This window comes from Podarcis muralis, chromosome 9 (assembly GCF_964188315.1).
Source record: "Podarcis muralis chromosome 9, rPodMur119.hap1.1, whole genome shotgun sequence".
Lineage (NCBI taxonomy): Eukaryota > Metazoa > Chordata > Lepidosauria > Squamata > Lacertidae > Podarcis > Podarcis muralis.
In genome coordinates this window covers 52,199,869-52,225,364 of record NC_135663.1, presented here as the reverse complement: position 1 = coordinate 52,225,364, position 25,496 = coordinate 52,199,869, and the positions used below count along the sequence as shown (strand labels likewise).

At 40.6% G+C, this 25,496-nt stretch overlaps 1 protein-coding gene across 9 annotated transcripts in view; it reads left to right on the top strand.

Moving 5' to 3' along the window:
- Window positions 1-25,496, top strand: part of FAT1 (FAT atypical cadherin 1) — a 120,165-nt gene that overhangs the window by 52,131 nt on the left and 42,538 nt on the right. For all 9 annotated transcript variants that reach the window (XR_013394261.1, XM_028743898.2, XM_028743902.2 and 6 more), the window contains 6 exons: window positions 6,567-6,628; window positions 12,090-12,419; window positions 12,921-13,131; window positions 17,280-17,419; window positions 23,129-23,404; window positions 24,109-24,319. Coding sequence is in view for 8 of the 9 variants with exons in the window: in XM_028743898.2 (XP_028599731.2) it covers window positions 6,567-6,628; window positions 12,090-12,419; window positions 12,921-13,131; window positions 17,280-17,419; window positions 23,129-23,404; window positions 24,109-24,319 (1,230 nt within the window). In the remaining variant the exon portion in view is untranslated. The remainder of the gene's footprint in view (window positions 1-6,566; window positions 6,629-12,089; window positions 12,420-12,920; window positions 13,132-17,279; window positions 17,420-23,128; window positions 23,405-24,108; window positions 24,320-25,496) is intronic.

The following is a 25,496-nucleotide window of genomic DNA, read 5'->3' as shown; positions in this document are numbered from 1 at the left end:
AAATACACCTCTGCAGCGGAGATGTGCATTTTAGGTTTGTATGTGAATGTGTATTCCACCAAAAGGAAGATAGTGTGAATAGATGGCATTATGTACTTGAATGCTCATTTGATTTTGGCTGATGGTTCCCAATCCAGCTAATGTTATTTGCAGAAAGCTACTTCTGCATATGGATCTCCTTTGGTGGATAAGTCAAGGAAGTGTAAGAGTGTGAGCAGCTCCTGTCACTTGGTCCCTGCTCCTGCCAATCTAGCAGTTCGAAAGCACTTTAAAGTGCAAGTAGATAAATAGGTACCGCTCTGGTGGGAAGGTAAACGGTGTTTCCGTGCGCTGCTCTGGTTCGCCAGAAGTGGCTTAGTCATGCTGGCCACATGACCCGGCTCCCTCGGCCAACAAAGCGAGATGAGCGCCGCAACCCCAGAGTCGTCCGGACCTGGACCTAATGGTCAGGGGTCCCTTTACATTTACCTTTACGGTACCTTTACTTCTGCATATGGATCTCCTTCAGCGGATAAGTCAAGGAAGTATAAGAGTGTGAGCAGAGAAGAGAGCTGGAAACAAATTCCGTCTTTGCCCCTTACCGTCATCTGTTTCGTCCATGTCATTTTGTTATTTGCAGAAGGGCAGCACAATTTCCCCACTTTAATCTTGCACTCTGCTGCCGTGCTTCAAATTTGAAGAAATACTCCTTTTTCACTTTTATGGGTTTTCAGTCTTCTTACATGTTCCCTTTTGCCCCGCTGAGAAGTAAACAAGGGAGTCCTGTACAGTATCGTTTTTCAAACCCACTGCCATCCTAAGCCATTTGAGACCAGTTTTTCAAACAAACAGTACAAAAGCTTCTAAAGCCAATGAAACAAAGCCATCTAGAAAAGCTTTCTCACTCAGCCCTCTAGAAGCATTTTGTTCAAATATTAGCCTTTCCAATCATTCAGACTCGTAGTCTGGTGAATCTGATGTCAAACAATGAAACCATCAAAACAGGTAAAAAAAACCTGTCATACTACATGGTGATATATATACATATCTTTCTGCTTTCCTGCTGCTATCCCATGTTTACTTTAAACAAAATGGAGTAATAGAATAGAATAGAATACTGCATTTAAAATACAAGGTTGTACTTTTTAAAAACAACAACACCCCCACATTATACAGTCCTGAAACAGTCATACCACTACTGTTCTGCGCAGTTTTGAAGGCAGCGCTCAAGTGGGATAATTAGAGATATGGGTTGAATTATCTGTTTTGTGATGTAATTAATTGCAAAGATTCATATTGTGCCTTTTTAATCAGGTCCGCCCGGCCACTTTAGCCAGTCCACACCCTTCTGCACTACACCTGACAGGGCAGGTGGGGATAGGTGAGGGTGGGTCTTAGTTGAAATATTATTTGCAGACACAGCTGACCAGCTCTTCAGTGGTGCCAACAAAGCCTCTTTCAAAGGGCATGGTGAGATAGTGCTTTGAGAGGGGGCTCTTTAATACATTTTCAGAAGCCCTTCTCAAAGTACTGTTTTCTGCACCACTTTGAATGGAGCTTCAGAAGATCCAATGGTCAGCCAGTTGTCATATCTTCAGAAGTCCACTTCAAAGCGCTGTGCTGATTGACTGGCAGGGGGGCTCCGCCCATCTTGTCAGATTTGACCCATAGGGGGTTCTTCTTGTTGTTATTAATATAAGCAGTGGGCCTTCTCGGTAGTGGCACCTGCCTTGTGGAATGCCCTCCCATCAGATGTCAAAGAGAACTAGATGTCGAAGAGAAAAACAAGATGTTTTAGAAGACATCTGAAGGCAGCTCTGTTTAGGGAAGCTTTTAATGTTTGATAGACTACCGTATTTTAATATTTTGTTGGAAGCCGCCCAGAGTGGCTGGGGGTATTTATTATTATTATTTACCACCCATCTGACTGGGTTGCCCCAGCCACTCTGGGGTGGCTCCCAACAAAAATAGTAAAAGCACAATACAACACCACATGCTAAAAACTTCCCTGAACAGGGCTGACTTCAGATGTCTTTTAAAAATCACATCTGTTTGACATATGCTGGGAGGGCATTCCACAGGACGGGCACAACTACCGAAAGGGCCCTCTGCCTCAATTCCTGTAACCGCACCTTTTAGCAGTGGCTAAAAGTTTCCTGACCCCTCTGCTATAATAAATATAAAGGTGCTTAATTCTCCTCTACCAGAAGAGGACTTGATTTCTTTGTCAATTATGTCACAAGAATGGTTCTCTGAAAAGCAGGGTCTAAGCTTTACACACTAAAATGATAATTTAAGGCACTTGCATTATTTGGCAGCCTGACTGTACAAGCCAAATGCGCCAGTAAATAGGTGTTACACTAGTTAGAAATGCTGTGCTGGCAAGATATTACAGGTCAAGGCATTGGTAAAGGTAAAGGTAAAGGTACCCCTGCCCGTACGGGCCAGTCTTGCCAGACTCTAGGGTTGTGCGCTCATCTCACTCTATAGGCCGGGAGCCAGTGCTGTCCGCAGACACGTCCGGGTCACGTGGCCAGCGTGACAAAGCTGCTCTGGCAAGCCAGCGCAGCACACGGAACACCGTTTACCTTCCCGCTAGTAAGCGGTCCCTATTTATCTACTTGCACCCGAAGGTGCTTTCGAACTGCTAGGTTGGCAGGCGCTGGGACCGAACAAAAGGAGCGCACCCCACCGCAGGGATTCGAACCGCCGACCTTTCGATCGGCAAGTCCTAGGTGCTGAGGCTTTAACCCACAGCGCCACCTGCGTCCCTCAAGGCATTGGACCAGTGCTCAAATAGCTGACGGAGGACATTGCACTGAAACATCAATATTTTGAAACTATTGGGGTGCAGTCACCATGTGCAACAAATCTTGCAGCAAAACTGGGTCAAGGGGTGCCCCAGAACTGCAGACCTGGTATTTTTTATTCCTTAGCAATAATGCCATCCCATCCAAAACAAACAACAACTCTATTCTTTGATTTGCATTCTTCCTGACCAGTGGCAACTCTAATGTCCTGGTTAGGTTCAGGTCTGTTGACCCATATCCAGTCCATTGATCTTAGTACCAACAGCTTCCATGGACTCAGATGAAAAGGAGAGGGGGGGGGGGAGAGAGAGAGAGAGCTGGGTGTCATCAGCATACTGATGGCACCAAGCCCCTAATCCCCAGATGATCCTGTTATTTTTAGTAGTTGTTAAAATGTATGGTTGCAGCTTGGAATTATATTGTAGGGCAGCAGAAGATTATGATCAGAAATGTGCGTATTTGATGCCAAAAAGCTAAGAATTGGGACATATTTAAACAGACTTAAATGGATTGTTTCCTTGTGGTTGATCTCTGAATGGCTTTTGCCTGTTACTTGGTTGCTGGCGTGTTCTGGAAAGCATAGAACTGTGGTGTATGCTGGTGGGAGAAAGAGTAGAGGCTTAATAAGGAGTTTAATGAGTCTTTACAGGAGATAATGGGATTTACATGCTCAAAAGTTTGGGATTACTTCTGATTTTAATCCCTGCCAGTCTCTAAGCGGATGCAAGTAAATCTGAAGTTAACAATCCATAAACAAACAAACAAATAAATAAAAACCAGGCCAATCTAGTATGTATAAAAATAAGAGTGTGTTTGATTGTTTTGCAGTTTGAAACAACGGTTCAAAACATAATGCACCCCTTTATGTTAAATTTTCTTTATGGTGCTGCCACCACATGAGACAGATTCCTTGTGGCAGATGTATTGTATGGCCCTGGGGCATACATTGGAAGCAGGCAGATAGAGGATAGATAGATGATAGATAGATAGATAGATAGATAGATAGATAGATAGATAGATGATAGATAGATAGATGATAGATAGATGATATAGATAGATAGATAGATAGATAGATAGATAGATAGATAGATAGATGATAGATGATAGATAGATGATATAGATAGATAGATAGATAGATGATAGATAGATAGATAGATGATAGATGATAGATGATAGATGATAGATGATAGATAGATAATGATAGATAGATGATAGATAGATAGATAGATAGATAGATAGATAGATAGATAGATAGATAGATAGATGATAGATAGATGATAGATAGATAGATGATAGATAGATAGATAGATGATAGATAGATAGATAGATAGATGATAGATAGATTCTGAATGAGTGAGGTTTGCTTGAGGAAACATATGCTGAGAGCAGTATATTTTACTGCTTACAAATGATTGTAAGATGGAGGCAGATTTAGCACAGAATTTTTCTTCCGCAGTGCTGCAAACCTCCTTTCACGACAGAACAATCAGGCAAGCGTACCGATAAATCAAATGCTACTTCCAGCCCATCTGTCTGAACCCTCCCTGTCTGATCGCTCCATACTGCTGCTGCTCCCACGTCCAGGTGAGGGAACTTAATCAAGTGCCCTGCAGCTCAGTTCCTGAGATGGAAGAGCGCAACCTGATCACAACTCAGGCACCTGGCAGTGGTCCACTTTATTAACTCTCCCCAGCTGGAGGATGAGGAGGAAGCAATAGTGAGGTGAAAAGGGAGGCTGTCTGGTGAGCAGGGAGCTGTAGGAATGATGAGCTTATAGGGGGATAAAAGGATCTTTCAGCATGCTCACCTGATAATACAACTGGGAAGGTTTGCCATGTTGTGAATGGGTGTGAGCTCTCTTTTTATATTTTTATTATACCTGTCTTCAGCTGCAATCAAATCTGTGTGTGATTTAAGAGTGCTGCTTCAGCATTCCAGTAAACTATAAGGATACATAGCTTTTGGACTGAAATATAAAGATATGAGAGGCCATTTCATCTTACTGCCTTAGAATGCCTACATTTACCTTCCTAGTCTCTGTGCTGTTGTTCTCCGGCCATCAAGCCCATATCTTAAGGACCTGTTTCCTTTCCCTGCATTCTGTCACTTAAGAGACTATTGCCTGCAAAATCAGCAGATTCCTTATCTTTGCATCTGCACGCTGCTTAAAGAGACTGGGGGAAGTAGTTTGGCGCGCAGGTGCACGTGCTCACAGTAGTTTTGCCGAAACTTGTTCCTACATTTCCTGACTGCTGATAACATAGTGAGTGTTTCTGTGAAATATCAGGTATGAGATAAAAAATTAACCTTTGATCCATTGCAAGAAGTCCTACCCTCTTCCTTGGCAACAGGCACACACAAATACTCAAACAATGATGCAATTGTTGCTTTATTGATTTGAGATAGCCAGGCAAGTGCCGTATTTTACTTACATTAACATTATTGCTTATTATCACTCCCATTCACATCAGTTACACTCTTTTAAAGAGTAATGGAGAAAGAGGACTGCTGCTAAAGTGATACACACATCCAATCCCAAGAATGTATCCTTGCTTTCTCAACAGCTGAAATTGTATTTAGGGCCACAGAGTAAGAGACTGTTTCTAAATTACCAAGTAACATTGCTAAAGTACTTAAATAAAGGAACTTATTTAAGCTCCAGTTAAGCCAAATAGTCCAATAGAGTCACTCATGCTTAAAATGAAAAACATTCTAAAGCGTCTTGCCAAATAACTACATCCAGGAATGCACCTCTGGCTTTGAGGCATAATGGATGGATTTGAGACTTAATGGATGCAATCGTCAAGATGCGTTTGGAGTACAAATGTGAATTTTAGAAGAAGACCATCTTTACCATTAAGTAGCTGTCTATAAAGACATTTTGGAGAACTATATTATGGTTTTCCAAAACAACCACAATCGGGTTGCTGTTGCTGTGTTTTGTAAAATACTCTCATCGCTTCTGTCTGCCATGTTGCTTTTCAGTGCAAGCCACTAAAATGTGCAGGTGAAAAAAATGTACTGGAAGATAGGAACACCCATGCTCTAGAGCAGGCATAGGCAAACTCGGCCCTCCAGATATTTTGGGACTACAACTCCCATCATCCCTGACCACTGGTCCTGTTAGCTAGGGATGGTGGGAGTTGCAGTCCTGAAACATCTGGAGGGCCGAGTTTGCCTATGCCTGCTCTAGAGAGTCTTGTCACAGAGACAGCCTGGAAGGATAAGTGTTCACCATCGTTCTGCCAGATGGTGGAACACATTAAGGGTGTATAATCTTTTGGAATCTAGAGGGTGCCCTTCCAGAAGATTAGAGGTCAACAAAGTGCGACTGAAAGTGTATCTAAGTACTATTCAGTACAGTGGTACCTTAGTTTATGAACAACTTGGATTAAGAACGCTGCAAACCTGGAAGTAGGTGTTTTGGTTTGTGAACTTTGCCTTGTTGGTTGTGTTCCATTTGAAAATTGAGTCCCCCGCTGCCACGGGAAAGCACACCTTGGTTTAAGAACGCTTTGGTTTAAGAACGGACTTCCAGAACGGATTAAGTTCGTAAACCAAGGTAAAAATCCCAGCATTGACTCTTATAGCAAACTAGAAGTTAGTATTTAAATGTAATGCAACTGTGAATAAATTACAGAGTATTATTTCTAAAGTCTTGGCATATAGTATTGTTTATTGACTCATATTTGGACTACTTTCCATGTTCTTCCCCTCTCTGTCTCTCCTCCTGTATTCTGCCCCAAGGATTAACAAATTGCTTGTTTATATTTGCAGGTCTAATTACAACAACATCAAGGAAACTTGATCGGGAGCAGCAAGCAGAACACATATTAGAGGTAAATTATGATGCTTAATTTCTTCATTTTAGCAGTTGTCTTGTATATCTTCATTACAAATTGGCTTCCCTGTGTGTCATTGGTTGTCTCCGGAGTTGGTGAGGCTCATCTGGCAGCAACAAGAAACTGAACCTTTAGTGTCATCAGCCTAGTCCTGTGGAATGCACTTTCTGTTTTAATCTTTAAAGTCTGCTGGAAACTTTTCTTTGCTGTCAATTAGTTAACAACAACAACAAAAATAATAATAATATCTGCAATGGTTACTCAAAATTACACTGAAGCCTCTGGCAGGGCAGGAAATCAGGTTAGAATAAGGAGTCAGCCCAAGGAAGATAGAAGTAGCTTATCCTAATAAATCTCCTCTTCACTTTATATGGGTTAGGCATTCAATGGTTTGCTTGTTTTTATCTCAGTGATTTCCATTCTTGCGAGCTACCCTGGTGCCTTGTTAACATGAAGTACGGCAAATAAAATGCTTTAAAAGAAATAAGTATCCTTGCATGAAAGGATTGGGGGTTGTTAAAACCCTACCCCAACTCCCCAAACCGGCTCTAGTTATGGGTGACACACCTTGTCTTCCTGTGTTAAGAAACAAGAGATTGCAAATCTCTTTCCCAAACAGCCGAGCCCTCCTTTCCTCGGAAGTGTGAAATGGGGCTCAGAGATAGTTCTTACTCCAGGTTTCCACACAACCCAATTTCTTTGGAAGGGGTGGGTTTAGCTTTTCTCCATCCCTAATGTGATTATATACTTATCTCCGGGGTTGCATTACTCCATACCCTCCTAACATTTCTCTGATGAAAATAGGGATATCTTAAGGAAAAGCGTGGTCTGAAGGAGGTGGAAACGGCTTCACATGTGTTGTTACACTGCGACCTTTACGGGGATATCAGGTCACTGTTTGTCTCCCCTATCGTTCAGAAATTTCCAGGTCGATCTGAATCTCAGCGGCTGAAAATCCTACTAGGAGATAAAAACCCAGAAGTAACACAGAAAGTGGCCAAGTTTTCTGCGGCCGCGATCAAGCGGAGGGCATTAGTTGTAAAAAAGTAAAAGATCTGACCCCTGGACAAGCCCCCCCCCCCCTTTTAAGTCTATACATATACTGTAGTGCATATATGAGTATATATGTGTGTGTGTGTGGGTGTGTGTGCATATGTGTATTGTTTTTATGTATAATTTTACAACTTTTAATTGACACCATCATTCCCTCGTAAACTACTGTTGCCTTTTATGTTTTTTTCTTTTCTTCTGGTCTATGACCGTAATAAATTTATTCATTCATTTATTCATTCATTCATTCTTAAGGAAAAGCAGGATATTCTGGGATCAAACCGGGATGGCTTCTGTAAATACGGTACTGTCCTTGGAAAATAGGGGCACTTGGGAGGGTCTGGAGTCAGCTGCTGTGGTGATATTCTATATATTTGCCAATGGAAACACATGTAAATCCACTTACCATTGTGAACAAGCAGTCCTTATATTGGAAACAAAAACAAAACTATTGCACCCTAAAGCACTGGATTCTGTGGCAGCTTCAGCACTCTTGAAGACTCCCGCTCAGTAGGCCACATGTACTTCCTGCTCAGTGGCAGGTTAATTTATCAAATACCACTGGCTGAGTTCTTGAAGGTTATTTTATTTTCACAGTATTTCTGTTTACCGTGTGTTTATATCCACCCTTGGTGATAGCGGTGCTGCCTTCAGAAACAAGAGGGAAATCTTTTGATATTCATAGAATGCATATCCTTGGCTATGCAGTTTTATAAGTATATAGAAGAGGGTGTGTAACATCAGTGGGAGAGTCTGAAAGGCAAAATTGTACAAACAAGCCAGAGGTATGCCACTATTTGCAAAACTGCCAGGATTCTATAATGTAAAGCTACCACTAAGAAATACAATTTAGATGATTGCTTTTTTTTCTTTATAGCCCAGTAAGTGGCTTTCAGCAGCTCTTGAGTCTGGCAGAAACGTTTTCCCAGTCCTTCTACCTGAGGTTTTTTTTAATGAAATGTACAATTCTTAGGTCTCTTTGCAAGACAATCTGCCTTGTTTTAACTAACTGTAGTTAGGCTTTATTGACGTGCATTCTGGTGGATTCTCCTGTTTCAGAAGATTGTGCTTCCTGGTGGGTGACTGAACCTCTTTGTTGATGATCACTGGTGTAGATCAGGAGTGATGAAATCGTATGTGGCCCTTCACATGTTTTTGAAATACAACTCTGACCAGTGGCCGTGCCGGCTGGGGCTGATGGGAGTTGGTATCTAATGATATCTGGAGGTCCACAAATTTCTATCTCTGGAATAGATGGTCATCTGAGCTGATCCTTAAGGCAGTGCCTCAAAAGAGCAATGTGGTGTTTATTTTTGTGGGGGGTTTTTACAGACACCACATACTACGACTACATGTGCACGGCATACTTTTGAGAGCACCCTTGTGGTGTTGGGAGGGGAAGACACTTAAAAGAGCAATGTTTTCCATTAACAAAGAATATCTACCATGGTAGATTTAGATTAGGAATTGCACAAGGCTTTGCTTCCATATCTTTTCTAATACTAATTTTAATTTCTTTAAACAAATGATAAAAAAAATGAACTGATTAAATTTCATTGGTGCCAAGTGCTGGTCCCTGTCTCCCGCTCTGCCTCCCTCTCACTTCGTTTTCCTTTGTTGACTTGCGGAAGAGCATGTTGCCCAAATCAATAAAACCTTAATTTGGGCACTGCAATGTTTGAAAAAAGAAAAGTTATGGGTTTTTTGTTTTTACTTTAAATGAAGTATTTCGAACAGCTTCCCTCAGTTCTTTTATGTTTATATCTTTACAAAAAGCGGTTTGGGATGGAGTCCAAGATATTTGCAGAATGGTGGCAATATTATCAGCAGCTTGTGCCAAATGCTGCGCATCTGGCTAATTAATTGAGCATTAAAGTGTTGACCAGATGGACTGGCAAGTTTATCCTTGTTTGCTATTAAAATTTATCCCACATTTCACTCTTGTTTGCATAGTAACAACGATAAATATGGTGCATTCCATTTCATGAAAACATTTTACTGGATTTTATAGGAAACAATTAAATGGAGTCTTGCTTTTAAATACGGCATGTTTTTGTGTGTTTCATCAGACTCTCCTGTCTCGGAATATAGTTCTTTCCATTTTATTTTTTCTCCTCTGTGACAAAGGACAGTTTCAGATTGAAATTTTAAAAAGCAGTTTCACAAGGACTTACTACTTCTTCACTCAGAAGCTGGACAGTACATTCCTAAACATATTGACTCAGAAATTAAGCCTACTTGTTCAATGGAACTTACTCTCAGTTAAGTCTGCATAGCACTGCAATGTTGGGTGGCTTCTTAATCACTGTGTCTGCTGAATTCACATTGCTACACTACCAGTATATATGTATTTTTGTTGGGACCTGAACATCAAATGCTGTATGAATCAGAGGCCGGTGATAGATAAGGGGTCAGCAAACTTTTTCAGCAGGGGGCCGGTCCACTGTCCCTCAGACCTTGTGGGGGGCCAGACTATATTTTGAGGGGGGAAAGTGAACTAATTCCTATGCCCCACAAATAACCCAGAGATGCATTTTCAATAAAAGGACACATTCTACTCATGTAAAAACATGCTGATTCCCAGACCGTCCACGGGCCAGATTTAGAAGGCGATTGGGCCTTAGTTTGCCTAACCATGTGATAGATGGTCGAACCAATCAACTTACTCTATCCAGAACTGTGTAGGAAATACAGATGCAGCTTCTGGCTTGGCCATGAAACACTTTGGGTGGTCTTGGACAAGTCAAGTTCTCCCAGCCTACTATTCCTCATAGGATCATTTTGTGGCTAAAATCCTTCTCTGAGAAGGGTGTGGTAAAAATACAATAAAAGCTGATTGACTGTTCTAAACTGGCAATACAGTAGATGAATAAACCAGATGTTTGATACTAATACTGTACATGTATGCAGTTCTTTTCTCTTTTTGAGAAAAATAGCTCTTCTCAAGCAATTGCATTTGCGGTATTTTATTTGGTCTGCTTAGAAGGCCAAGTTTTATTTATACTGGGGTGGGGAAGCTCTGCCCTGTGAGCCACATCTGGTCCATCAGGATTTCCCATTTGGACAGCCTGGTTGTTTAGGGCAAGCCATGTATACAACTAATTTCGCTTCGGAAACATCCTTACATGTGCAGAAGGGTTGAAAAAGTGCAAGAGGCTTGCAAGTGCAGTTACTCAGTTACCAAAACATTATTATTTTTTCAGCAGCTTGCAGTGAAGGTTTGTGTCAGGTGCTGTTGCGGTTGCTCGAGAGTATTTACAGTGAAGAGCCCCAAAGCTCATGTCTGGCTCAATCACTAGCAGAATCCAGGAGTGGTCTTTTTTTGTACCTCCCCCAGCATAAAAGTTTCGTTACCCCTAACCGTTTCCGCCCCTCTCTGCGCCCCAGACTACTGCGCAGGATGGGCGATGGCAAGGGCGTGATTCTCTCCTCTCTGGCTTGCTCAGGAGCAGTGTTTAGGCTCTCACTAGCCTCTAGGGAACGGGTGGTGCTGTGAGTTAAACCACAGAGCCTAGGACTTGCCGATCAGAAGGTTGGCAGTTCGAATCCCCGTGACAGGGTGAGCTCCTGTTGCTCAGTCCCAGCTCCTGCCAACCTAGCAGTTTGAAAGCACGTCAAAGTGCAAGTAGATAAATAGGTACCGCTCCAGCGGGAAGGTAACTGGCATTTCCGTACACTGCTCTGGTTCGCCAGAAGTGGCTTAGTCATGCTGGCCACATGACCCGGAAGCTGTACGCCGGCTCCCTTGGCCAGTAAAGCGAGATGAGCACCACAACCCCAGGGTCGGCCACGACTGGACCTAATGGTCAGGGGTCCCTTTACCTTTACCTTAGCATCCTCTGGTCCTTGCACCTCTTCCCCACTGGAGGTGGGGCTTTCTTCCTCCCTGGAAGAGAAACTGCTTCACAAGATTTTCGGAGGCTCCCTGTAACACAACTTCCCTTCTATTTCTCACCTCTGTGCCGATGCAAAATAACAGGGTTTGGCTCACAGGGGTGAACAACATTTGCATTACTCCCCCCCCCCCCCGCTTTAAATGCTACATTTTTTTCTTTTTACAGCCTGACCTTTGTACAAGCAGTTTTATTTGTCTGTGTGACATAACGGCATGTTTAAAGTGTGTTTTCCTGCCGTTACTTCCAGTCTGATGAATTTGCATTTTTGGAGCAACAAAAATGGACTTGAGATAAGCAAGGTTTAAAAAGAATATTTAAGTATTGCCAATGAACTTGCACCGTAATGTCTTGAACATATAAATTCTTCCAACTTTTTAAGGAAGCAGAGTTCTATTTCACTACCTGTTGCTTTAAGCTATCTCAGTACTGCTACTGACAAGACACTTGCTAGAATCCCCCCTCTTATTTTTCTCTGTTTATGCAAATGGGATTTTTTTTTTTGTCGTCAATAGGTAACAGTTGCAGACAGCGGTATACCAGCAAAGTCGACTCTCGCCCGCGTCATTGTGAAGATCTTAGATGAAAATGATAGCAGGCCTCAGTTCTTGCAAAAGTTCTATCAGATCAAATTGCCTGAGCGTGAGAAACCAGAGAGAGAGAGGATTACCAGGAGGGAGCCTATCTATCGTGTAGTAGCTGCAGATAAAGATGAAGGTCCCAATGCAGAAATATCTTACAGCATTGAAGATGGTGATGAGCAAGGCAAATTTTTTATCGACCCAATAACTGGAGTGGTCTCCTCTAAGAAGTACTCTGGAGCTGGGGAATATGACATTCTTACAGTAAGTAATATTTCAGTTTTGACATTCTATCAGTATCTTAAAACGCTTACTATGCAGTCAGAGGACTTGGGAAATCTGATACCGAATTAGACGAGATTTCTTTAAAAGAGTGCAACGCAGGTGTGTTTCTCTTCCATTTGAAATACGGATGAAGATGCTTAATTTGTTTTCAGGAATTAAAAGAAGTTAATTGCATTGGCATTCTACCTGCTCATCAGAGATTATAAAAGAGTTTCCTATACTGTGTGGATTTGTTACATTAAAAAAAAAAAGTTTTGAGGTTGCAATTCTGTGGTATCTAAATTGGAGAAAGCTCCATTAGACTCAATGGGATTTTTGAGCAGACATTGTTTTGTAAAGCTCCCTCAGGTTTACAGAACTTAATTTCATGGTTCTTGGCCTCTTTAAAGCTTTCAGCTTTAATTTCTGCATGTCTTTGTTTTGTATGTGATCTGTCCTGGTTTACATGATTTTTTTCCAATCTTGTGTTATATTTATTAGATTAAAGCAGTGGATAATGGTCGCCCCCAAAAGTCTTCAACAGCTCGGCTTCATATAGAATGGATCACAAAACCCAGTCCGGCCCCTGAACCGATTTCTTTTGAGGAATCCTTTTTTTCTTTTACTGTCATGGAAAGTGATCCAGTCGCTCACATGATTGGAGTAATAGCTGTGGAGCCTCTTGGCACTCCACTCTGGTTTGATATTACAGGTAAGACTATTTGATGACGAATGTTCGTCGGGAATTATGCGGTGATTATCTAGGCAGTTGTTCATACATTTGATATGTTCTAATCCCTAAATGAAAATGGCTTCTAAGAAGAATTTAAGCAGTAGTTATTCCTGCGTGTATAAGCTAGCAGTAGCCAAAGTGGTACTCTCCTGAAGTTGCCCAACTCCAAATACCATCAGCACTAGCCAGAGTGGCCTGTGGTCAGGGATGATGAGATTTGTAGTCCAGCAACTTTTAGGACGCACCACGTCGAATATACCTGCTATAAAGAATATATTGTTAACCAGAGGTTTCATTGCAATCAAGTGGCATGTAAATTTTATGCTATCTCTGTCTGTCTATCTATCTATCTATCTATCTATCTATCTATCTATCTATCTATCTATCTATCATCTATCTATCTATCTATCATCTATCTATCTATCTATCTATCTATCTATCTATCTATCTATCATCTATCTATCATCTATCTATCTAATGGAAGGATTGTTTTGCTGTTTAGATTTTTTAACTAGACTTGCCTCTTTCACTGACCAATTGGGGTGGAACTTCAGCATCACACTCAAGTGATGTTTATGTTCATTCAATGCTTGATGGAAAGATCTCCCCTCTCCTCTTCCCAGCAAGCTGTCCTGGGGCATCTCCCAACCGCCCTCCAGCAGATTTTGGGATGGGGAGCATTTTGTTGTGCTAGTGGGACTGGTTGCACTGGCCTCCACTAGCACAGCAACTTAATCTGTCCCATGTATGTATGTATATATGTATGTGTGTATATAAACCCCACACAGTCTGTCCTATTACTGCCCTGTTCTACCCACGAAATTTCATTAATGGTGCAAAGGAACCTCCTTCCTTAGTAACATGATTGATTGTGCCATGCCTTCGGGGGGGGGGGGGGATGCAGGGCAAGTGTGCATCTGGGGCTACAGCCACCCCAGCACTACTTCCTTGAGGGTTCAAGTCCTTCTGAATAAGGCAGAATCTGTGGATGGTGTAATATGTCAGGGGTGCACTTCTCTGAGTGCATTATAGCCCAAAGCAGGTGGGAAAGTCTGCCCAAGGTGAAACATTAGTACAAGGTGTAAGGGGAGGGGAGTGGGGGAAGGAATGCAACTTTCAGGAGTGGGTATTAGTTTTTCATGGGGTGGGGGTGTAGAGAGTGGATAACATGTTGATGGTACTACCTCACATTAATCAAGATCTCACGGTTTCTGTTCTAAAATACCTTACTGCACCTTTTCTTAACTATTACTAATCGCATGAATCAGTTTGATTGACATGTTTTCTTTCTTCTGTGCTTGCTTTCCATGCTTTCTTTCTTTTTGGCTGTGCCAGGAGACAAGCTTGCTAGTGAAGTTTTTTACATCTTTCAGATGGCTTGTGACCTGAACTGTACAGCAGAAGGTATCTGCTGAGATCACATAATTTATTATCAGATTATGAGATCTAAAGTGAAATCGCACTAATTTATAATAGTATCTAATAAATCTTGAGCAGTTTGTGTTTCCTTCTTCTTTCCAGATTCTCTCTGGTCCCCCCCCCCCCGGCCCTTTACTGTAGTTCTTGTTTGTGTTTTATTGCGTCTTTTGGTTTTGTTAGTGTTGCTTGTCACCACATTTCAGCCAAAGCACCACTTTGAAATGCTAGTATAGATACTTTTGATCTTTCAAGAGCACCCGGACTGATGAGAGCGGTGGATGCAAAATAGCTTGATAGAACAACATTGTTAGGGCATTTCTAGACATGGCTAGATTTGCAAGCAAAACAGGCCAAATGGTTTAAAGCTGGTAAACAAAAAGGTCTTTGCCCATCCCTGAAAAGGCAGGATCTGGGCTGGTCACGCCTCTCTGGTGAGAGAGTTCCAGTGCAGATGTTGGCAATCATCTGTACTGCTGCCCATAGGATACCAAGCCAAATTCAAGGTTCTTATGTTGATATTCAAAGCCCTGAGTGCTGATAATGCTTTCCTAACTTACCTCGGCTAAAAGTCAATTATTTAGTGTTGTCAGTCCCTTACTGTAGAACCCTCTTCCAGCAGATATTTGGCAAGCATCTTCACCTTTGACTTTCATACATCTCTTGAAGCCCTTTTTCCTGCTGACAGGAACATTCAGTTGTTTAATGATTATTTTAACAATCATTTAAATGATTGTTTGGTGTTGTTTTTAAATGCTTTTTTTTTTACTTTGCTGTACACTGCCCTGATGTTTTGTTAGAGGGCATTATACAAATAAATTAATAATAATAAATCATCCCTGTACTGGGAGCTGCTGGTCCATATTATTTAAAAGGATTTTAGCAGGTGGCACGAGGACTGTACAAACACACCTTTGTGGTAGTTCTGTGCTTTAGAAACTAATTTTTGTACCACTTTCTTTGAGGTATCACTGCATCAGTTGTGGGGGAAGCTGCCATTTTCATTCAGCATAAGGCTTTCTGTCCCAAGGCAGATAGATGTCCATGACTGGCATTCTGCCTTCCAGCATCACCTCCAGTAAAATATATTGCACCAACAGCTCACGTAAAATTTGTGGTGTTCTGCCCTACTCCATTTTAATGTGATCGAAGATTCTTTTGAGGCAATTAGAGGCTCTAGCCTGCCTTTAGATACCCACAATAATTGTCAGAAATAAAGCAGTGTTTATGGGGTGCTGCCCGGCCCATCAGTCTGGGTGATTTGTCTGAAAGGCAGAACCAATCTCCGAAATTCCGCTGGTTTTCTAATTTGTTGGAATAAAGATGTAATCGTAAACATGCTGACTTGGAGTGAGTCCCATTTAAATCTATGGGGCTTATTTCCAAGTAAGTATACTGGTGATTGGATGGCATTTACAGTGGTGCTGTGCAGAAATGTTCCTTGAGTCCAAAAATAATTGGAATTCATAATTACAGAAGGCAAAACCGTTTTTATCTTTAAAAACAAAAACAAAAAAAGACTGTGCTTTATAACCTTGCTTTCCAAAAAGAACAGGAAAGAACACTTGCACCACGTAATTAGGACAAATGTTTTTGCCGTGGAGAGTGTTGGGGCTGACAAACAATGGGAAGTAATTTATACTTTTCAAATCGTTTGTCTAAAAGTTGAATCTGGTAGAAGTTAATGACTGGCATTTATCATGGCTAACTCCATTTGGTTTTAAAGGGTCATTGTGTTGCAGAAAGGCAGTCTGCTCACAAATAATAGTATTACTATTATTACTGTAATCACTTAAATGTTTGGGCGATTGGCTGTGTTTATTGAGCTATATTTCAGTTTCATTTTTCAAAGGGCATTTAGAAGTTTTGTAAAGGAATAAAATAAATCCATCACTGGAGAAAAGGGGTTAGGGTGTTTTGTTTTGTTTTAAAGCCATTGTGCTATTTTCACTTTTTCAACCTTTAATTCAGTGTTTTCCTAAAGCTTTTCTTCCAGTGCCCAAGAACAGGCTGGTCTATTGGGGCACAATCCACCGAGCACTGCTCTTGTGTAAATTCAATAGCACACTTTGGTAGTAGTGCTGAGTGGATTGCACCCATGGTAAGCATGCCTGAGATTCTGATACACACCCCAAGTTTTTGGTTTAAACAATAAAACCCAGTTTTAAGATACCATATCATATATTACTCAGTAACTAGTTCCTTCAAGTGAAATAATATTTGCTCTTTCTGGGCACGTAATGTAAATCCCCACATGGCTAGTCACCTTTGACAAGTAAGAATCACCTTCAGGCTTTCAGGGAAGAAAGATTTGCAAAACTTGGTTCTTTTTCTTTTACAAATACCTTTTCTTTCACAAATACGCAGGCTAGTAAGCTTTCTGGCGGGATAGTAACATTTGAGGGCTAATTTGCATGGCTGTTTTAGAAGAACATTCATTTATTTAAAGCAAAGATATCAGGATTTGAAAGATATACCTCTGGAAACAGAGTCTTTGCCATGAGTCAAATAAATAGGGAGTACTGTAGGAAGCATCAAGTGGCCTACAGTGGCCGACTGCTGTATTACAACTAGGTTACAAATACGACGCGCAGCCTCTGCTATTTCAGAACTGATTTTGTTTTAAGCATCATAGCAAAGTATGTTTTCGTGATGCGATACATCAAAGCAGCGTTTTATGAACTTCTGTCTCATGCAAATTCTTGGAGCAGGTGGCAACTATGACAGCCGCTTTGATGTGGACAAGGGCACTGGAACCATCGTTGTCGCTAAACCTCTTGATGCAGAACAGAAATCAAATTACAATCTGACAGTAGAAGCAACAGATGGAACTAGGACTATTGGCACTCAGGTAATGGAATTTCTAATGAAGTGTTTATTGAAAGAAGAATTTGTAACCATTTCTTGCTGCGGCTTCTCTCCCCCCCCCCCCAACTCCCTTGGGCAGAATTACCTCTTGCATAAATAAGGAGGACTTTGTGTGAAAAAGAAGTTTCTAGTACCAAGAGAGCACAATAGCCCAATGTTGGACAGCCAAAGGGGAAAAGTTATGTGTAAGCAGATAAGTGCGCCTCGAATTAACAGCTTTTAAGTCATAGAATGTTCTAGTATTCGAAGAAAAAATGAGAAACAGAAGCCAGGCATTCACAAAAAAAAAGAAAAGGATTGACAGTTGAAAACATCACGATCATCTTCATCACTCAGAAACAAATCCCAAACCAGCCGAAATTGGAGAAGGTGTAAAAGGTAAAATCGGTTTATGTTGAAGCTATTGTTACAGTGAAACAATCTCACAAAAGTAGGCAGAAGTCTCATTTTTATATATAATAATATTTTTTTATTTTTTCTATATAGAGAGTTACATTTTTACTCAACAATTATATTCCAGTTCAGCAAAACTAGTGACTTCCCTCTCACCCAGCACCAATGTTTATAACCCAAATTGCACAAAATTGTGTTTTAAGGTTCCGCCTTATCTAATTTCATCCTCTCTAACAGGTTTCTTAACTTATTCTGCTGTTTTCTTACACTTCAAACCACGCTGTGGTCTTCACATATGGGAAATAACTTTTTATATAAACTAGAGAAGGTTTTCAGTCTTCTTTAAAAGATGCTAAATTTGTATCTTTCATCAGTGCCGTCAATTTTGCCGTCTCTGCATATTCCAAGATTTTCATCAACCGTTCTTCCGTTGAGGGTGTCCTCTCCCTCCTTCCATTTCTGTGCATTTAGAATCCTTGCCCCTGTAGTCACATACATAATTACCATTAAGGCTTTATTTGGGATTTTGCTGTCTAGTATCCCCAGTAGGAGGGACACGGGTGGCGCTGTGGGTTAAACCACAGAGCCTAGGGCTTGCCAATCAGAAGGTCAGCAGTTCGAATCCCCGCGACGGGGTGAGCTCCCATTGCTTGGTGCCAGCTCCTGCCAACCTAGCAGGTTGAAAGCATGTCAAAGTGCAAGTAGATAAATAGGTGATGGTGCCCAGTTTAGATGACTTTAAAAGGGAGTTAGACAAATTTATGGATGGTAAGACTAGAGTCCTGATGACCACAGAGTCCAGAAACAGAGGCAACATACCTCTAAATACCAGTTGCTGTTAAGCAATAGCAGTAGGCTTTCTTCCTTAATTAGAATTTAACCTGACTGTGGATAGATTTGACTCCTTATTCCAAACAGCTGCTTTAGACATATTGTTTCTTTAAAGTTAAAAATCATTCAGCATATCATCTGGGAAATGACAGAAGAATAGCTTGCTAATACTGGGAAATGGTAAACGTGCTGCATTTTCTTTTTAATGTGAATTAGCGCTCCTGCCTTTTGTTTGTTTTCTGCCTTTCAAAATGCACAGAATGTTTTTCAGCGGTTTCCTATTATCTCTCTTCTCATCTTTTAGCAGACAAAGTGAGAGATGGTGGTTGTAGCTTTTGCAGGACCAGCACAGAAGCTCATTTTTATCAGAATTTCCCTGTTCCATACTTGAGGGGATTAGCTTGAACTATGGCTGCTAGAATTTCACATTTCTGTGCTCCTCTAACAGAAGGACAAGCAACAATGCTTCTGAAATGAACAGGGGTTGCTTGGGGGTTTAGTCTAGACATGTCTCCTCTTGAAGCTTAGCTTCCCTGACTTTCACACTACTTCTCTTAATAAAAGTCCATTAAAAAAAACAAACTAATAAAAGTAGAATTAGTCTTTGTGTTGTAATCTCATGTGTTTCAAACTATTATTTTACCATATTAGTGCACTATTCATTTGTCATTTTAGTTCCTTGATGAGAGGTGTGCTATTTCTTTTTAACTGTACCAAGGTGTAAATTTCAACCATACCCTTGCTGAAATTCAATATATTAATAGTAGTTTAAATAAATACTTACAACTCACTCTTCTATTTAAAGTACCCAGAACAGCTTACTTAAATAAGTATGTTTTAACTGTTGATCCACTGAATTTTGTAAGAACAGATAATTGTTAGAAAACTGCATTGAGCCCAAATAAGATGAATTACAAAGTTTTATGCAGAGAATGTGCTAAAATGCATTTAAATGCAGCACACTGCCTTGGATTGTTCAGGTTATAAAATATTTGGCTTGGTATTTGAAATACTGTACAATAAACAGTTTAACGAGTCTTTGATTAACAGCCATTTATTCCCACATGCTATTTCAATTTTACTAGTGAAAGTGCATGTTATCATATTGTCTATGTAAAAATAGTAAACTAACTATATTGGCCTCCTTATGGGAAAAGGAACCTATTGAGTATGCCTTCTAAGTGGGAAGGCTGTGATTGGCTTTGGGCCATGAGCATCTTTGAAACATTTGACTCAGTGAAATTACTTAGATAGATTTTTTGGGGAAAATTACTGAGGCTGTAAGCAAGGTTGCTGTTGGGTCTAAATGCAGCTAAATGCATGATGTACAGCTAAATGCATGATGTACAGATAAAATTCAGAGTGTTCAGTTATACTCTTGTCGGTGTAAAAGTTGACAGAGGAAGAAAAGAGAGATTGGGGGCAAGGCATCATGTGCCTTCAAAACATGAATGCTTTTTAACCTGGTTTTAAATGAAAAGTATTATTCATTAGAAATGGGACATAATATTCTTAATTAATTCATATTAATTAAAATGTTTTGTGGCCCTGTCTACCAGCTATAGTTATTGGCTTTTCAGTACTATAACAGATACTTGTTGCTGCCATCTATGCCCTTCCTCTCCCTTCATACTTAAGTTCTGCATTCTGCAAAATGAATACTTTTATTATGCATTAGCACTGAAGATAGGCTGTTGTTGCACCTTCTGCCTTACACATTCTGCTTTTAGTTTCCAAATTGCAGCTTTATTGAAAACAATAAGATTTTATTTCTGACCTCTGGATCTTAAACTGCAGTTTTACTCATGAGCACATAAGTGCAGCTGAAACATGAGTGGACAAGCATTTTTCAGAAAAGAGACTGACAAGGGCTCAAATACATAATGGATACCCACTTTTATATCATACCTTTATGCATTCCATACTGGAGCATCTGCTTGTTCTAATTCAGTAGCCTCTGTGGAGGAAATTTCGCTCTGATGCCTTATACAAGATTTGAAGGATTTCTGAGGAGGCAGCTTTTGAAGGGTTCTGCCCATATAATTCTTCCCACCCAGCAAAAAGGGGCTTTGTCTTGTCCTACTACTGTCTGAGATAGAGTTGGGTGGTGGTTGTGGGGACTGTCGTTCCTAGCCTTCTGTTTATTGGTTTTTCAACCTTTGTTGAAAACGTGCTCCCCCCCCCCCCCAGCAAGCTTCTAGCTTGCCTTTTGTTTTGACTTTTCTTTGTTCCCTCCAGAATATGGTCTCTTCACTTTTCTGCTGTTCTTAAAAAGAAAAATGAGTCGGACTTGTACAGTACGACTGCAGTGAAAATAGAAATAATAATGACAGAATGAAGTCCGGTCTCATTGCACTCGTCTACATTTCTATGACAGCCGTGAAAACCAAATGCCAGTGTTCTCTGATCTTTGGGCACTCCCACCGCATGTGTGTGAGTGAACCACACATCCAGCACCTCCTCTAGCATGACAGTGACAGCAATTCTGCAAGAATTGATCAAGGTCTGCTAAAACAAAAATCCTTTTCAGGTCTCCTGGGGAATTGAGTTCCTCAACTTGGGTATGAAAACTGAGATGACTCTTCCATCCCTCCACTCACCCAAGAGCACGCAAATGGATTGGCGGGGGGGGGGGGAGCAACATACAGGAGGTGCTCCCTCTAAGACAGGGGTCGGCAACTAAGGCCCATGGGCCACAAATGACCCACGGAGGTTGTTTAACCTGCCTGAAAGACTCCCCCGAACTGAGCCGTCCGCTCGGCGAGTCCCTGTGCGTTGTGCTAATCTGGCGCAGTGTGGGGACTCACTTCCACAGCGCCAGAAATTGCGGGCACACGCGCGATCCTGCCCACAGAGGGATCTCCACTGGAGTGAACCGGCCCAGGCGAGGTAAACCTTGCCGACCCCTGCTCTAAGATTTGCAAAACTGCTACTAGAGGAAGGCATTGGGTACTGCTAATGCAAACAGGATGGTTCCCCTTAATGGCTCACAGGATAGTATGAACTTTAATTCATCTGATCTTGTTCAGCTTGTATACTTTGGCTTTAAGTGTTCATTTATGCACAAGGGCTTCATGACTTGAAACCATTTTGCAAATTGCTGGTGTCTAAATTGACATTGTTATTCTCTTACTCACATTGCCCCATTTTATGCCATTCTTTTCTGGAATTCCTGGCCAGGATTAGTTTTTGGGTCTACATTTCTTTTATTGTACTTGTGTGTTGAAAAACTGAAGCAAAAATCCGATACATTCTCTTAGCATTGTCATTGTTGCGCTTGGCTGCTCCTTTTATTATTCATTAATAGCTCGGAGTGCTCTGTCAGTTCAGATGTATTTAGAATATGTCATTTTGCTTCTTAGTTGGTTGTGTTTGTGTTGCTAAATGACAACTGCCTATTTCTACTTTTGGAGTTGTTTTTTTAAATACAGTATGCTTTGTTCAAGCAGCAGAGAGCCTTGTGGCACCTTAAAGTTTAAACAAATTTATCATGGCAAGATTATGAAAGTAGTTTTTTTGAAACATTCTGTTTTCCTAATTGATTTAGCTTTTCATTTTCTTAACAAAATCTTTTTGTGTTAAAAAAAATTACTTAGGTGATTTGTTGTTGATTCCAATTGCAACTAAATAGTTTTATTTTAACTAGTTTCTTAATAGTTTTAACAATGTACTTAAAGTTGTAAAGCAAAGCACTTGTAGCCCAAATATATTTTTATTATGTTCCTTGAAGTTGTTCTGCTGTACTTGTATTGTAACAAATTTAAAAGGTTATTATGTTAGTGTTTTCGAAATATTTTTGTTTGTTTGGATTCTTATGTTTTGAAAAGAATTTGTATTAGACTGTTTATTGTGATAATGTATTGATGAGTATTTTGACTGTTGTATTGCTGTTGGCTTGTGTGCTGCTTTGGGCATATTTATGTGGAAAAGCAGCATACAAATTGAAATAATAATAATTTCAATTCCATGTACTAGAACTCTGGGTTGAAAAAATCAATCAACTAGTTTTGTCTATTGACAGATAATTAAGCTTGTTTAGGGAGGAATCACTACCCTAGTGCTTCATGGCAAAACTCTTTTTTAAGTGATTGGCATTTCTGAAGCAGTGTGTGATGTGGAAAGCAATGTCTTCTGTTGAAAGAGGAGGAGGCAAGCAATGTGCTAGGCTTTATCAGGCCCTGATCCCAGCTAATATTTTGTTCTAAACAACTTTTGCTTTGTATTTCATTTTTGCTTTGTATTTCGTTTCTACATGATTATGTATTTGACATAGTCAACCCCAACTCACAAAAGCTGCAGCGAATTGATGCAGCTATTCTTCTCTAAATTATGTGTGATGGCCCCTAATCTTCACATCGTGTTTTGTTTTTGTATTTTAGGAGAACTGTTGCGTTTCCCTGAAGCTTATCTACATGGCATTCTGATCATACACCCTTTTCATCCTTAATTTACCTTTGTGCCATTACAGGTGTACATTCAGGTAATAGACACGAATGATCACAGACCTGAGTTTTCTGCATTAGAATACCAAGTCATTATTCCAGAGGACACAGTGCCAGAGACGGAAATTTTGCAAGTCAGTGCTTCAGACAGGGACGAAAAGAATAAGCTAATTTATACTATGCAAAATAGCGTTGACCCCATCAGCCTTAAGAAATTTCGCCTGGATCCTGCAACTGGCTCTCTCTACACTTCTGAAAGATTGGATCATGAGGTCATTCATCAACACATTCTCACAGTGATGGTAAGGAACCATTCCGCTTATTCTTTCCTGCTCATGTTGATTGGCATCAGGCATGCACATCCTCAGTCCCTGCTGAGTATTGGGTGGAATACCTCTCTGCCTCCTCCCTGCCTTAAAATACAGGATTTTCCTGTATATTTGAGGACCCTTTTTCTGTAGCCTTGGCCCACACTTCATCTGGTGCCCTGTATACGCATATATGAACATCCGCTTAACAAATACAGTGGTACCTCGGGTTACATACGCTTCAGTTTACATACGCTTCAGGTTACAAACTCCGCTAATCCAGAAATAGTACCTCGGGTTAAGAACTTTGCTTCAGGATGAGAACAGAAATCGGGCTCCGGCGGCACGGCAGCAGCAGGAGGCCCCATTAGCTAAAGTGGTGCTTCAGGTTAAGAACAGTTTCAGGTTAAGAACAGACCTCCGGAACAAATTAAGTACTTAACCCGAGGTACCACTGTAAGTGAAATGGTAATATTTAATTCCAAGTTCTGAGATTATTTGTGCCTAACCAAAAATCATATTGTAGGATTTTTGCCCAATGGCATAAAATATAAACATTTGCTCCATTACAATGCCATGTACTACTACAGAACAGAATGTTGCCCTTAAGTGATTGATAGTTCTCGTCAATTGTAAGAAGTGTCATATAACTGAATAAACTTATGCACGAGCTGCTAGTAATGCCATAATTATTTTAGGTGCGGGATCAAGACGTTCCTGTCAAGCGCAACTTTGCTAGAATCATCATCAACGTTAGTGACACAAACGACCATGCGCCATGGTTCACCAGTTCTTCCTATGAAGGGAGAGTATATGAATCAGCAGCTGTTGGATCTGTAATTCTCCATGTAACAGCACTGGACAAGGATAAAGGGGAAAATGCAGAAATTGTGTACTCCATAGAATCAGGTATGCTGCAATACGTTCAATAACTTGCTATGATGAAAAGATTTTAGATTTAAAGCTGCAAAGTAGAGGTTTATTCACACTCCTTTTCCAACACTGTTTGATCTAAACTTCATCCAGCAGCAAGTTAGCCAAGGATGTATTTCAGCCTGTCACTGCTGGTATATATTGATGCACTATTCCCTTTATCAGCATGGCATTTGTCCACTGTATCCTCCTTCAGAGGTGCAGTCTGACGATTGACAAGCTGCTTGGGGCTTCTGGAAGTTGGAGTTCCAAAACACCTGGAAGGCCACAGGTTCCTGACTGCTGTTTTAAAGGAATGTGTGTGGTGGACCACTCTGAAGAGAAAGTTCCAGATTTCAAGCACCACCTCTGAAAAAAAAATAACCCATTTCTACAGTCTGATTGCATTCCTGGGGGGGTGGAATTTGCCTCTCCAGATATTGTAGGACACCATATCTCATCAGCCCCAGTCAGCATGGCTAAAGAAAAGGGATGATAGGAGTTGTAGTTCAAAATATCTGGAAAACACCATGTAGGCGCTATCTGCACTGAGGTATCCCAAATCCTGTAGGGCATTAAAGATGAAAACCACAGTCTGAAAAATTAGTAGCATTGGTTCCATCATAACAAAAGTTGGTCTTTTCCAATGAATCCCCTCCCCTCCCCCCGGCATATACATGGGTTCTCATTTTTCTCTCTGTCTTTCTCACACACATGCCCCCGCTCCTTCTTTATTCAAAAAAAACATTGTGGGAGGAAATGTTAAAACTTTCCCAGCTTTGTTTTTCTAGTATTCTGCACTGTACAGCTAAAATGTTAGGGAAGAAATTTGAAGCATATGAAATGAACATTCCTTAAATACTTGCAATAGTTTATAGGATTAGTAATGGGATATTATAAGAATGGTGCTCTGTTTACGACCTTCAATAAGAAAAAAGATAATATCAAATGCCTACCCAAATACATAATTTAAATGTTTTAAATAAAATCTGTTCATGATGAGGTCATGGTTTTAGCAATAACTATTTTTGCTGTGCTTTGTGATTGAAGTGTTAAGAAACAGCAGCCCCTGTTAATTTGTTTTCTTAATTTCTTTGAATTCTTGTGAAGTGTAAAACCCCAGTGTACTTCAGCCTTCATTTTGAAAGGCTTGTTCGTGGTGATTTTCTTAAGC